General features: G+C 41.1%; 1 protein-coding gene across 1 annotated transcript in view; it reads right to left on the reverse strand.

Moving 5' to 3' along the window:
* Positions 1-1,184: 1,184 nt before the first annotated feature.
* The window catches only part of Plpbp (pyridoxal phosphate binding protein), a 28,810-nt gene continuing 14,774 nt past the window's right edge, over positions 1,185-15,220 (reverse strand). Inside the window, exons 5-8 of the mRNA XM_046463818.2 lie at positions 7,594-7,728; positions 5,433-5,575; positions 4,523-4,621; positions 1,185-3,100 (exon numbers count right to left, since the gene is read on the reverse strand). Coding sequence (XP_046319774.1) covers positions 2,969-3,100; positions 4,523-4,621; positions 5,433-5,575; positions 7,594-7,728 — 509 coding nt within the window. The 3' untranslated portion in view covers positions 1,185-2,968. The remainder of the gene's footprint in view (positions 3,101-4,522; positions 4,622-5,432; positions 5,576-7,593; positions 7,729-15,220) is intronic.

The raw sequence follows: 15,220 nt of genomic DNA on the forward strand, positions 1-15,220 counted from the left end.
ATTTGGAGGAGGAATGTGCATGCCAGGGAAGTGGGATGACGGAAGGGAGGCTAATCCTCCTCATGGCTGAGTTTAATTCTCTCCTTCCTTCTCACCACCACTGCTTGTGGTTTCAGAGTTTGTTCTGCATTAAGATGCATCGATTCTCAAGTAATACAACAAACTAAAAACTGCACATTTGTTATATAGTGATATAGGTCTCTGAAGTTAGAGCCGCAAATCTAAGAAGGCTATTTCTCAGTGATTAAAGCCAGAGATGGAGCACTTGACTAGGACATGAGAAGCCCTGGGTTCAATCCCTGTTATGGCAAAAAGCCAAGAATACTATGGTAATATAGTGACCAAGCTGCAGACCAGAGAAGTCAGGAGTCTGGAGTTTATTTCTTACCCTGCCACCAACTTGTTCTGATCTCAAACAAGGAGGGTCCCTGCTCTGGGCCTCATTGCCTGTCCAAAAAATGATATCACCAAGTAGCCTAAAATACACGACCATCTGTTACGAGATTAAAATAAGAGAATATGAGGGAGAGTGCTTATTAACCATAAATGCTAAAAAAAGAGAAAAACTGGGAGGGGATACAATTGAGAGGTTGCTTTAAGAAGTGTGATAAGCCTGCTGGGTATGGAGGGAGGCATAAGCCTGTAATCCCACTGACTCAGGAGGATCACAAGTTTGAAACCGGCCTCAGCAATTTAGTGAGGCCCTGTCTCAAGATAAAACATAAAAACAAACACACCAAGAAATATGATAAGGTTAGCAGTGCAAATCAATGATAGAACGATTGCCTACCATGCATAAGGCCCTGGGTTTGATACCCAGCACTGCCCAAATAAATAAATAAACCAACAAAAGAGAGAAGGAGACTAAAATAACCAGGAATCCCTTCCAGGGTAAATTGCTGACAGTGGAGCCCTAATTCTTGCCCCAGTTTAGCCAATGTCGCCATCTAGAGGCAATTCAAGAGTTTCTTGCAGCCAAAGCTAACCTCTTTGTAATTCCTGAATCATCATTTAATTTCCTTGCCCTAGAAGTTCAGAATCTCTTTTTTATCCGTAGCATGGCTTTGGCTGCATCTGTGATCCAAGAAAAACCCTTCTTCAAAGCTAGGCTGGCAAGCAACAGGCGCAGCTGCTCCCTGTCGGTTCCAATGCCCACCTCCTGTTAGATCACTTACTACACCAGATCATAAAAAAGAAATCTTTTAATTGCTTTGTAATTGGCACAGATGGTATAATTCAAACTCACATTTTATTTAACACTCTGAAATATCACACTGTAGCTTTGATTGAAACAGTACAGGAATCATAATGGTGTGTTACAAAATTACATTCAGCAGCAGCATCATGTTCTCAAAGTTATTTCATAAAATTAAAGACGAGGGCTTGAACAAATAAGAGAAAAAGCTATCTAAAAAATAAACAACCCACGTTGAAGCCATCTGTCATGACTGTTAGAGAATTGTGCTTTCTGGTTTTTGAAGATATCAATGCTTTATTAACAATCAAGAAGAGCTTCAAAATTCTGGCTTATAAATACAGCGGGGAGCTGTAAATGTGCGTAGAAAACGCTTCCTCAGAAAGGGAACGTCAAAGGAAAGCCTTGTTGAAACCATGTGTCTGAACTGGCTTTAATGACTTCAATTTTTTTCTTTTTCTCCCCCCAGTACTGGGGATAGAATCCAGGAATTCGTGTGCGCCAGGGAAGTGCTCTACCATTGAGCTATACCTCTAGCCCTTTTTTATTTTGAGACATAGTCTCACTAATTGCCCAGGTGGGCCTCAAACTTGGGTTCCTCCTGCCTCAGCCTCCCAAATGGCTGGGAATATAGGTGTGCACCACCATGCCTGGATAGAACTTTCATTTTTGAGGAGTGGTGAAATTCAATTTTTTTGGCTAGAAAATCACCCGAAAGAGGATTATGGTGGGGGCTGGGGATGTGGCTCAAGCGGTAGCGCGCTCGCCTGGCATGCGTGCGGCCCGGGTTCGATACTCAGCACCACATACCAACAAAGATGTTGTGTCCGCCGAGAACTAAAAATAAATAAATTAAAAAAAAAAAAAAAAGAGGATTATGGTGGAGGAGAAATTGTATTAAATTCCATCACTGTAGGTCCTAGAGGTAAAAGCTCAAAATCCGGTCTGTTCACAAGGACCTCAGAAAGACCCAGGTCCTATTTACAATCAATTAACCCCTGTAATTTCAGGGTTAGTATCACAGTGGTCAATCACACAAACTCTCCCTAGCAAAAATTTGTGTTTGGAGCCTTAATTTAAACCACTGTTTATGTTACTTATATTGCCATTCCTGAGCAGAGAATACCTTCCCTATCTACTGAGCAGCAAAGGTGACCATTAAGTAGGAACTTGTAAGAAGTCTGTAATCATAGGAATTTCCTATTAAAGTGGGAGGAGGGTGGGAAATGCCTCTGACTTCCATAATTATAGAAATTCATGACTCCTTTTTTTTTTTTTCCCCAGTACTGGGGATTGAATCCAGATTCTCACACATGCGAGGCAAGTGCTTTTCCACTAAGCTCATCCAGCCCTTTTTATTTTGAGACTTGCTAAGGGCCTAAGTTACGCAGTCTGGCCTCCAACTTACGTTACTCCTCTTTCAGCCTCCCCCTGGGATTATAGGTGTATGCCACTACCTTTGGCTCAGTGACTCAAATTTTAACTTGAAAAAGAGATTTACAGATTGGTTGGTGCTTGTCCGCAGAACTCAACATTAAACTCACTTCCTGGCTACTGATTTGATGTTTGCTCTGTAGAAGAGACTGGATTTCTCAAATTTAATCCAAAGCCACTGCCTGAAGCAAGCTTTCTATGTGAGATGGTTTCCATCAACACATGTGATCATCAGTGCTCTATCAAGGTCACAAGAGAGCATGATTGGGCTGTAACATGGGCAATATAAAAATGAGAATCAGGGTTTGTGCATAGTTAGTCTTCTTGGTTGTCCTCAGCTCAGTGTTCCTGTGCCACCCCCACTGGGGCCTTCAGGTCTGTTGTACTCTTATCCAGGGCAGGTTTCTTTGAGAAATCCCGTGCTCCAAAAATGGTGCTTCCTATCCGGACGTTTGTAGAGCCTACTTCAATCTATGGGAAAGAGGAGAAAGTATTGAGGATGATTTTTAAAAATAGTAAAATGTAGTTAATCTGAAACTGTGCCTCTCCTTCTAGCTCTCCAGAGGCTTCTATAAAGAACATGATAATGCAGCTATGGGGTGTGGTTCTCCCTGGGGAAGTACCAGGGAGGTGTTCAGGAAGCAAGTAATGATTTCTGGGTTTCCACAGAACTTGGGGAGCTCGATGGCATTTAGTTCAGTGGACACCAGGGCTGTTGGACACTGGAGGTATATAGGATACAACTGTATAGTGAAGAGTTGTCTCAGCCCACATGCCTTTCCAATGTGCCATGGTCAGGTAGAAGAAAAAGCCTTACTACAATTATTAGAGCACAGAAGCTAACTGCATTTAGCTTATAAACAGAAAGACTTTTTATACTGGTTTAGTATATATAATTTTCCAGGTATGTATTATGCTTTAATTTTTTAGAACTTTATCAAATTACTTACTATTCTTATTCATTATTATTATTATTATTTAACCACTGAGATACAACCCTAGCACTTTTTATTTTTTAAGACCGGTCTTGCTTAGGGTCTCGCTAAGTTGCTGAAGCTGACTTTAAACTGGTGATTCTCCTGTCTCAGCATCCAAAGTCACGGGCATGTGCCACCATGACTGGCCAGTTATTTACTATTCTATAAACTCCTGTATATGTTGCCAATAAATATCCTCTATCAGTTTGTATTTACAGCTGTTGAATTCATGGTGAATCTACACATGATTAAGTATCAGATCACCTCACTAAGATTTACTGTCATGATGGGCATGGTGGTGCTCACTTGTAATCCAGTGGCTCGGGAGGATGAGGCAGGAGGATCTTGAGTTCAAACCTAGCCTCAGCAACTTAGCGAGGCCCTAACAACTCAGCAAGACCCTGTTTCTAAAATATAAAAGGGCTGGGGATGTGTCTCAGTAATTAAGCAACCCTTTTTAAAATCCCTGGCACACACACACACACACAAAAAAAAAAAAAAAAAAAAAAAGAAAGAAAGAAAGAAAAAGAAAAAAAAATACTGTCATATATTCATGCCCTGGTGTTTACATGATGAAATGCCTTTAAAAATTAGTTAATTTCTTTCTTTTTTTGGTGTCAAAGGATTGAACCCAGGGCTTAGTGCATGCTAACTCATGTGGTCTACCACTGGGCTATCCTCCCAGCCTATAGTTTCTTATTTTCTTTTAGATTACACTCAGGGAATTATACTGAATTTTTGAAAATTAGATGTTAGGCTGTACCGTCTATAAATTTTCTTAGAATAGTTGACAATCCCTGGGACTGGGTAATCTGCAAGGAGGCATTTCAAAGGTTTACCTACCAGAAACCTATTTCTGCTTCATCCTTTTGGACCCTACTCTAAAACAGAAAAGGGCACCCAGAAGGACACTTACTGCATGCTGGAAGTCCATGGACATGCCCATGCTCAGCTCAACTTGGTCAGCGGGGATGCTCAGCTTTCTACACAGCTCCTCCCGCAGGGACAGTAACACCTGACAGAGACACAAGCGTGATACCCATTTTATTCCTGCCATCTCTAATGATGTCTGAAAATAACCAAATCTGATCATCCCTGAAGATTATTTATTTTGCATGATTCTGAGGCCTGTCAAAATTGCCAGAAGTATTAGAAATGCTTTAATAAAACCCCCCACTTTCAAGAAAACTATTGGGGCTATGCATGTAGTTCAGTGGTACAGCTCTTGCAGGAGGCCTTGGGTTTAATCCCAGAACTGCAAACAAAACAAAACAGAAAAAAAATAACAATGAAAGAAGAAAACTATCAGTCATTAGGAAGAAAAAGCTTTAAAAACTGTGTGAGCCAATTTCAAATTAGCTAGAACTTGAGAACTTACTATTTCCTTTCCCTTATGAGAGAGTTCAGAAGAGGGTTATAATATCTACTAGGCAATATGAGGGATGTCTTTTTTCTTTTTTCTTTCATAGCTCATAATTTTTTTTAAATTAAAGTATTACAGTTATACATAGTAGTGGTGTTCATTTCGACAAAAGTCATATATGCATGGAATTTAATTTACTCCATTTCAGTCGCCATTCAGTTCCCACTCTCCTGCATTTCCCTCCTCTCCTCCCTCCGCCTAGTTTCCCTCCTCTATTCTGATTTTCCTTATTTTTGACTGTTACTTTTTATATATGTGAAATGTCTTTGAAGTTACAACAGCCGGCCCAGGGCCTCATGCAAGCTAAGCATGCGCTTTACCATAGAGCTACACCCCTAACCCCAAGATCCTTCTTTTGCACATGAGTAATCCCTCACCCCATCTAACTCCTGGCCCCTAGTACCTGGAAGTCGGGGTTTGGTCCTTGGCTAAGATCATGCCCAAAGCTTCCTATGGTCATCAGTCCCACGAATTCCAGGCTGGGACACTTGGTATTTATGTGTTCCACCATGGGTATTGTCTCTGAAGGTGGAAGGCCATGTTTACCTTCACAAAAAGAAACAGAAGACACATAAGCTGAAATGCCTTAAACAGCCAGAGGAGGAGGGCTCCATTTTCTTCCATCTCTTCTACCAGAGAACATAACTCTCAGATGAGGACCTCATGGAATACGTTATCATCAAGTCCTAAGGAGCAACTTTAGGTTTGGTGTTTTGTGTTGCTCCCCTTCTAGGCAGGTTCTGAATTTCTCAAGGAAAGAGCTATAAATCAGATTCTTTTTACTCCATCTCAGAATTTTGTTATTCATTTTTTTGTGTAGTGCTGGAGGAACCCAGGGCTTTGCACATGTTAGGTAAGAGCTCTCTGAGCTACATCCCCAGCCGTTTCCCCCCTAATACATGGTATTGGGGACTGAACCCAAAGATGATCTACCACTGAGTTACGTCTTCAATCCTTCTTACTTTTTTTGAGACAGGGTCTCATTAAACTGCAAAGGCTAAACTCAAACTATTGGGTACTCCTGCCTTAGCCTCCAAAGTAGCTAAAATTATAGGCATGTGCCACCATGCCTGGCTTCAAACATTTATTCTTAACAAAACGATGCTTCCAACATTGTATGTGTGTGTGTGTGTGTGTGTGTGTGTGTGTGTATGTGTTTACTTACTTACCTACCAAAAAGTTCCTTTATTTATTTCCTTCCTTCCTTACTTGTCATACTGGGGATTTTCCCTCAGAAGCACTCTACCACTGAGCTACATCCCAGCCTTTTTTTTTTTTTTTTTTTTTTTTTTGTGGGTCCAGGATTAAACAAGGGGCATTCTATCAATGAACTATACCACCAGGGCCCACCCGCCTGCCCACATTTTAAAATTTTGAGACAGTCTTGCTAAATTGTTAAGGCTGGACTCAGACACTTGTGGTCCTTTTCTAAGTCTGGTGAGTAGCTAGAATTATGGGCATGTGCCACAATACCTGGCTTCAAACACTTATTTTTAACAAAAAACTAAAAAGGAAGACGAGTGGGGTTCTGTGCTTACAGCTTTGCCTGCATCACCATATTCAATCCTTGTCACATTCTCTGAAGTGGGTACTATTATGATACCATTGCCAGACAAGGAAAATGAGGTACAGGAAGGTAAAGTAATGGACCTCAAATTACAAAGCTGGAAAGTGGTGATGCTCAAGCCTGTCTGATTTTAAAGGTCATGATCCTTCTCGCTATGTTAAGCTGTTATCCCAGGCCTTGTAAGATAGTCATTGACTGGTACTCACAGGGATTTTTCTTCAATTCTCTTCCAATGCAACACTAGGTAATCTTTTCAAACCTAAACTGTATTAGACGTGTAACTCTACAATCCCTTTCAGGAGTGATGATGACCTTTGGGGACTTTCAGGAGATCAGAGTCTCAATCTCTCTCTCTCTCTCTCTTTTTTTTTTTTTGGTACTAAGGATTGAACTCAGTGGTGCTCTACCACTGAGCTATATCCCCAGTCCTTTTCATTTTTTAAGACAGGGTCTCACTAAGTTGCCCAGGCTGGGCTTGAACTTGTGATACTCCTGCCTCAGCCTTCCAAGTTGCTGGGATTACACATGCATGTGTCACTGCACCCAGCCTCATCCTTTCTTTCTTTCTTTTTTTTTTGTACCAGGATTGAACCCAGGGGTGCTTAACCACTGAGCCACATCCCCAGCCCTTTTTATTTTGAGACAGGGCCTTGCTAAATTGCTGAGGCTGGTCTCTAATTTGTGATTCTCCTCCCTCAGCCTACAAGCTACTGGGATTACAAGCGTTTGCCATCCCGCCCAGCTCTGCACAATTCTTTCTTGATTCATCCTCTCCTCCCCCAAATTAAGATATAACAAACCAGGACATATTAAAGAATTATATAAGGACTGGCTTGCATATCATTATACTTCTATATCACACATATAACAACTTAGAGGACTGTGACTTCTTTCTATAACTTTATGGGTCAGATACTTATATGCTCATCATTCTCTGAGATCTTTAGTTATCTTAAGGGAGGAAAAAAAAATCTATAATGCAGGGCTGGTAACTTACTCTCCTCTCCACTGGTGTTAATCTGGACCATAACCTTCAGCCTTTCAGCAGAACCTTTCTTCTGCCAGGAACTGTTCACTTTGTCTGCTAACTTCATAGAATCCACTGTTTCCAGCATGAAGAGGTTGGGAACAGCTGTAAATGAGAAAGAGGCAAGGTAGCTAATATGCAGTAAATCTTTGAACTGCTATAGGGAAAAATATCTCAGGAAAAGAAAAAGACATTCAAAGCTTAGTTCCACTAAGGAGATAAAAGGAGACAATCACAAGAGTTTACAAGATCTAAGTTCAAACATTAGATCATCAATGGCTCATGAGCAAAGTTGAATACGGAAAGGGAAACAGACACACCACAATCAGGAGGCATATGTACCCAGACTCTTTGAGAGGCTGGTAATTTGAGAGATTCTGAATAACAGGTTTCAGTCTCAGTTCACACTGAGAGAAAAAGGTCTAGGTGACAAGAAAGACTAACTAGTGGAAGCCAGAATACATGATATCAATGTGTTCTTAACCCTTCTGGGATGCAGGTGTTCTTGTGTGACAGGGATATCAAAATGACCCAAACAATGAAAGCTAAGTGGTTCACTGAAGGCACTCGAGCCATCTCCTTTTTCCAAGTGTACATGAGATGAAGTATCAGCCTTGCTTGCCTCAGATAAAGATCAACAGTGACAGGCAAAACCAACTAGTTATTTTTATTTTTTGTGGTACCCAGAAGTGCTTTACCACTGAGCTAATTTTTTATTTTTTAAGACAGGATCTCACAAAGTTGCTAAACTGGCCTCAAACTTGTGATTCTCCTGACTCAGATTCTTGAGTTTCTTGAGTTGCTTGGATTATAGGTCCAGCTATTTAGCATTTAACTCCCTACCCACCGTTCTGTTGGATAGACCCCAGGGCCTTTGTGTACACTAGGCGGGCACTCTACCACTGAAAAATACCCCTAGCCCACATAATCATTTTTTTCTTTCCTGTTTTTTTGAGACAGGATCTCATATTGCCCAGGTAGCATTGCCCTCTCAAGTTTCCTGCCTCAGTCTCCCAAATAGTTGGAACTACAGGTGACTGGCCTGAATTCTTTTTTTTTTTTTTTTTTTGTACCAGGGACTGAACCTAAGGGTACTTAGCCATTGAGTCCCCCTCCTTTTTATTTTAAAATGTTTTTTTATTGTTGTTGTTGTTGTTTTATTTTGACACAGGATCTCGATAAGTTACCTAGGGCCTCACTAATTGCTAAGGCTGGCTTTGAACTCACGATTCTCCTGCCTCAGCTTCCTGAGCTGCTGGGATTATAGGTGTGCGCCACTGTGCCCAGCTTAATTATTCCTTTTTAACAGCTAATGAAATACTATTATCTCCATGTAAAGAAGGGAAAACTGAGGCAAAGAATAGTCTTTTTAAATTCAAGTTTACAAAATTAACAAATATTAGAATTATGATTTAAATTAAGGCAAACTGACTCCCTCTTCTTTTTGTGGTCCTGGGGATTGCTCTACCACTGAGCTACTCCCTATCCCTTACCTCCATATTCCATACTCTTTTTTTTAATGTTTCTTTTTATTTTTAGTACAATATCTTCATTTTATTTTTATGTGGTGCTAAGGATCGAACCCAGTGCCTCATGCATGCCAGGCCAGTGCACTACCACTTGAGCCACATCCTGAGTCCCTCCATACTCTTTTTAAAAAAATTTATTCTTTTTTAGATATACATGACGAATTCTATACTCTTAATACTGAATTTAAGCTCAGACTACTTTGCTTAAGAAAATAAATTTTTAAAAAATGACAAAGTATATGTGCTTCATTAAAAAAAAATCAAGCAATGTAGAAGCATATGTAATAGCACCTGATATGGTGGCATATGCCTCTAACCCCAGCTACTCAGGTGGCTGAGGCAGGAGGATGACAAGTTCAAAGCTAACCTGGGCAACTTAATAAGACCCTGTTTCAAAATAAAAAATGAAAAGGGCTGGGGAGAAAAAAAAGAAAAAAAAAAAAAAAAAGGCTGGGATGGAGCTGGTGGTAGAGTACGCCTGGATTCAATAGTACCAAACAAAACAAAACAACAAAGCAGGTGCAATAAAAGTCAAAGTCCCTCACCCTAGAAGATTCTACTGTGTTACCTTTGAGATGAGAGTTCTTCCAGATCTATAGATGCTGGGGACTTGAGGACTGAACCCTGGGCCTCACCAATGATGTACAATGCCAGCCTCCATTAACAAACAAACAAACAAACAAAACACCACGAACTGAATTATACTAAACACTCCATGGGTTGTCTGTTTCCATTTGTGAAATATACTGGAGATTTTTCCACATTAGTACCATAGAGCCACTGTTACTTAACAAACAAACAAACAAATAAAAACAGCATTCCATAAACATATGATCACAATTTATATAATTATTCCTCTTTTAATGGACATATTAGGTTTTTTCTTTTTTTTTTTTTACTACAAGGCTTAGATATAGAACTTGTGCACATGTATAAGTATTTCTATGAAATAAATAAGCTCTAGAATTAAAATGACTAACCAAGCAGGAAGTAATTTGTATGTGTGTGTGTGTGTGTGTGTGTTTGGGATTTAATCCAGGGGCATTCTACCACAGAGATACATCTCCAGCACCGCTCCCCTCCCTTTGATTTTTCAGGCTTACTTTAAAAAATCTTTTTTTTTTTGTAGTTGTAGATGGACAGAATGCCTTTATTTTATTTGTTTATTTTAATGTGGTGCTAAGGATTGAACCCAGTGCCTCACACATGCTAGGCAAGTGCTCTGCCACTGAGGTACAGCCCCAGCCCTCTCTAGCCCTTTTTATTTTGAGACAGGATATCACTAAATTGCTGAGACTTTCTAAGTTGCCGAGGCTGATCTTAAACTTGCAATCTTCCTGCCTAAGCCCCTGAGTTGCTGGCATTATAAGCATGCAACACCATGCTGGTGCCATGATGTATCTCCAACAACAATACATTAGACCTCTGCTCCCAGACAAAATGGAATACAGGAACCAGATTTGCCCTCCCATCTTTTGAAACAACAAATAATATAAGAAACGTACATGAAATAATAGCTTATAAGGACTAGATATCACATATGAAAGACAAAAGAGAAACAAATGGAAAGAGCACCACAAATGTTCCAGCTTACTGTCTGGAGAGAGTTTTCTAGAATATGACACTGTGAAGAGGAACGGAGGTAGAGTGTGGTGGACTCTGAGTTAAGGGAATGGAGCTGAGTACCTAGGAAGACTAAGGCAGCCATAGTTCACAGGATGCAATGACAGAGAGGAGGGAGCTGCATACAAGATGCCAGTGGTCTGAAACAGTCTCCCTTCAAGTATTCAGGTGGGCAATGTGAGGAAATTGCCCAAAGCCCAGGAAAAAACTATTTGAAAAGATAAGAAGAAACAGTGCCTGAGGTTGACCTAGGATGTGGAACTGTGCCAATTCCCACCAATCAGGCTGGAAAACTCAAGATTTAGGGCAATGGTTAGAGTACAGAGGGGTCTAGACTTAGTAGCAGGGAATAATTAACCCTAAACTAAGTTCTGCTGTAGTCACACCAACTAATCTTAAAAGAAGACCTAAAAGTATCAAACTATTCCCAAGAAACTTAACTCTATTCTAGAAAAAAGCTCAAGAATATTAATAGGAAGATAAAAATACTACCATTCAACAAGATAAAATTCACAAAGTCTGGCTATACAAACAAAAATTACCAGGTATGTAAGCAGCAGAAAAATATGATGCATAATGAGGAGTTACATCAATCAATTGAAAGTGATTTAGAACAGACAAAAATGAAAGAATTAGTAGAAAAGGTTAAATAAACACTTATAGCTGTCCCATATATTAAAAAAAATAAACATGGAAGGTATGTGTGTGTACACACACACACCCATATATATGTAGACTCAAACTGAACTTACTTGGTTTTTTGTTTTTTTTGTACTGGGGATTGAATTTAGGGGTACTCAAGCACTGAGCCACATCCCCAGCCCTATTTTGTATTTTATTTAGAGACAGGGTCTCACTGAGTTGCTTAGCGCCTCATCTTTGCCGAGATTGGCTTTGAACTCTCTATCCTCCTGCCTCAGCCTCCCAAGCCACTGGGATAATAGGTGTGCTCGGCTCAAATTGAACTTCTAGAATGAAAACTACAAGGTATGAGATAAAAAATTCACTGATGACCAATTAGACATGGACAAAGAAAAGATTAGTTACCTTGAAGAAATTATTTAAAATGAAATAATAATGCTCCAAACAGTCCTAAAAAATGTCTATTTTTTTTTTTTTTTTGTGGTGCTGGAGATTGAACCCAGGGTTTGCACATGCTAACATGGGTTCTATTAACTGAGCTAAATCCTAAGCCTGTTTAATAATTTTTTAAAAAATATCTAAATATGATGAAAACTATAAACACACAGATCCAAGAAATTCATCAAACTCCAAATATAAGAAATATGAAGGGCTGGGGATGTAGCTCAGTGGCAGAGCACTTGCCTAGCATGTAAGAGGTCTGAGTTCAATCACCAGAACTGCATTTGAAACATGAAGAAAATTACACTGGCACATTATAATCAAATTGCTCAAAAACAGAGATAATGAGAAAATCTTAAAACTAATCAGTAGAAGAAAGCATGTTACAAATATAGAAACAAAGACAAGTATGACATCAGATTTCTCATTGGAAATGATGCAATAAAGAGATGACAGAATGACATCTTTGTAGTACTAAAAGAAAAAATGTGTTTATCTAGAATTCAATAGTCAGAAAAATCTCTTCCAAACCAAAGATGAAGGTGTAAGAAAGTTCATGGGAAAGAATGAAGTTGGACATTTTCTTTAGACTATATACAAAAATAAACTCACACAGACCTAACAGTGAGAGCTAAAATTATAAAACTATTAGAAGAAAACAAAATAAATCTTTATGATCTTGTATTAAGCAATGAATTCTCAGATATGACACCAAGGTGTACGATGCAATAGAAAAAAATAGATAAATCAGAGTATACAAAAATGAAAAACTTCTGTGCTACAATGGATACCACCACCAAGGACATGAAAGACAACACAGGGAACTGGGAGAAAAGATTTGCAGACCATTTATTTGATAAGGGATTGGTTCAGAAAATATAAGAACATTTGCAGCTCAGTAATAATAAAGACAAATAATTTCAACTTTAGAGAGCCGCCCCCTCCCCCTGCACCGGCAAGGTAGAGGGAACTGTGACCACGCACAGAGCAGGCCCAGAGGCCTGCTGAGGGGCAGAGCCACCCCCCACCCCCCGCGCCTGCCAGGTGACCACCGACAGAAAAGGCCCAGTGGCCCGCGGTGGGACAGAGCTTCCAATCACTCCTGCAAGGTAGGCGGGCCTGCGACCCACCGGCAGAAGAGGAGCAGCGTCCTGCTGAGAGGCTGAGCCGCCCCCTCCCCCTGCGCCGGCAAAGTAGAGGGAACTGTGACCACGCACAGAGCAGGCCCAGCGGCCTGCTGAGGGGCAGAGCTGCCCCCCACCACCCGCGCCTGCCAGGTAGGTGGAACTGTGACCACGGACAGAAAAGGCCCAGGGGCCCGCGGCGGGACAGAGCTTCCAATCACTCCTGCAGGGTAGGCGGGCCTGCGACCCACCAGCAGAAGAGGAGCAGCGGCCTGCTGAGAGGCTGAGCCGCCCCCTCCCCCTGTGCCGGCAAAGTAGAGGGAACTGTGACCATGCACGGAGCAGGCCCAGCGGCCTGCTGAGGGGCAGAGCCGCCCCACACCCCCCGCGCCTGCCAGGTAGGGGAACTGTGACCACCGACAGAAAAGGCCCAGTGGCCCGCGGCGGGACAGAGCTTCCAATCACTCCTGCAAGGTAGGCGGGCCTGCAACCCACCGGCAGAAGAGGAGCAGCGACCTGCTGAGAGGCAGAGCCGTCCCCTCCCCCCAGCGCCTGCAAGGTAGACGGAACTGTGACCACCATCAGAACAGGCCAGATCTGCAACCAAGAGACAGAACAGGCCCAGTGGCCTGAGGAAGGGTAGAGCCGCCCCCCCCCCGCGCCTGCAAGGTAGGCGCACCTGCGACCCATTGGCAGTACAGCCCCAGAGGCCTGCAGAGGGGCAGTGCCGCTGCCTGCGCCTGCAAAGTAGACAGAACTGTGACCACCGACAGAACAAGCCTAGCGGCCCGCAGAGGGACAGAGCCGCCGCCCGTGCCTGCGAGGGAGACTTTGCAACTATACAAGACCAATATAAATATATAGGGGGAAAATTCAATAGCACAACAGTTTCACCAAGTAGAAAGGAACGCGAACAGTATGAAGAGACAAGGAAAGAAAGGACCACAAGCATTGCAGGTCAACTCAACGTTAGAAGAGGTAATAGCTGCAGCAGATGGAATGTCAGATAAAGAATTCAGGATATACATGCTTCAGATGATCTGGAGTCTCAAGGAAGACATCAGACAGCAAAATCAGACAATGAAAGATCACTTCAACAATGAATTACATAAACAAATCCAAGAAGCAAAAGATCAACTATACAGGGAAATAGAGGTTATAAAAAACAAACAAACAGAAATCCTAGAAATGCAGGAAGCAATAAGCCAACTTAAAAACTCAATTGAGAATACTACCAGCAGAGTAGAACACTTAGAAGACAGAACATCAGACAATGAAGATAAAGTATTTCAACTTGAAAAGAACATAGACAGCTCAGCAAGACTGTTAAGAAACCATGAGCAGAACATCCAAGAAATATGGGATAACATCAAGAGACCAAATTTAAGAGTCATTGGGATACAGGAAGGGACAGAGTTTCAAACCAAAGGAATGAGCAATCTATTCAATGAAATAATACGAGAAAACTTCCCAGACTTGAAGAATGAGACAGAACCCCAAATCCTAGAAGCCTACAGGACGCCGAATGTGCAAAATCACAAGAGACCCACACCTAGACACATTATAATGAAGATGCCCAACATACAGAATAAGGAGAGAATTTTAAAAGCTACAAGAGAAAGGAAGCAGATCACATTTAGGGGTAAGCCAATCAGGATAACAGCTGATCTTTCAACACAGACTCTGAAAGCTAGAAGATCCTGGAATAACATATTTCAAACACTGAAAGAAAATGGGTTCCAACCAAGAATTGTGTTTCCAGCGAAATTAAGCTTCAGGATGGAAGATGAAATTAAAACCTTCCACAATAAACAAAAGTTAAAAGAATTTGCAGCTAGAAAACCATCTCTTCAAAACATCCTTGGCAAAACATTACAGGAAGAGGAAATGGAAAATAACAATGAAAACCAACAGTGGGAGGTAGGACACTAAAGGGGGGAAAATAATCAAAGAGGAAAACAAACCATGTGTAGTAACATAAATAAACAAATATGGCTGGAAGAACAACCCATATCTCAATAATAACCCTAAATGTTAATGGCTTAAACTCACCAATCAAGAGACACAGGCTAGTAAAATGGATCACAAAACAAGACCCAACAATATGCTGCCTACAGGAGACGCATTTGATAGGAAAAGACATACATAGGCTGAAGGTGAAAGGTTGGGAAAAATCATATCACTCATATGGACTTCGGAAACAAGCAGGAGTATCCATACTCATATCAAATAAAATAG

The sequence above is a fragment of the Marmota monax genome, unplaced genomic scaffold (assembly GCF_021218885.2).
Source record: "Marmota monax isolate L192 unplaced genomic scaffold, Marmota_monax_Labrador192_F-V1.1 WCK01_AAM20220418_F8-fsc00224, whole genome shotgun sequence".
Taxonomy (NCBI): domain Eukaryota; kingdom Metazoa; phylum Chordata; class Mammalia; order Rodentia; family Sciuridae; genus Marmota; species Marmota monax.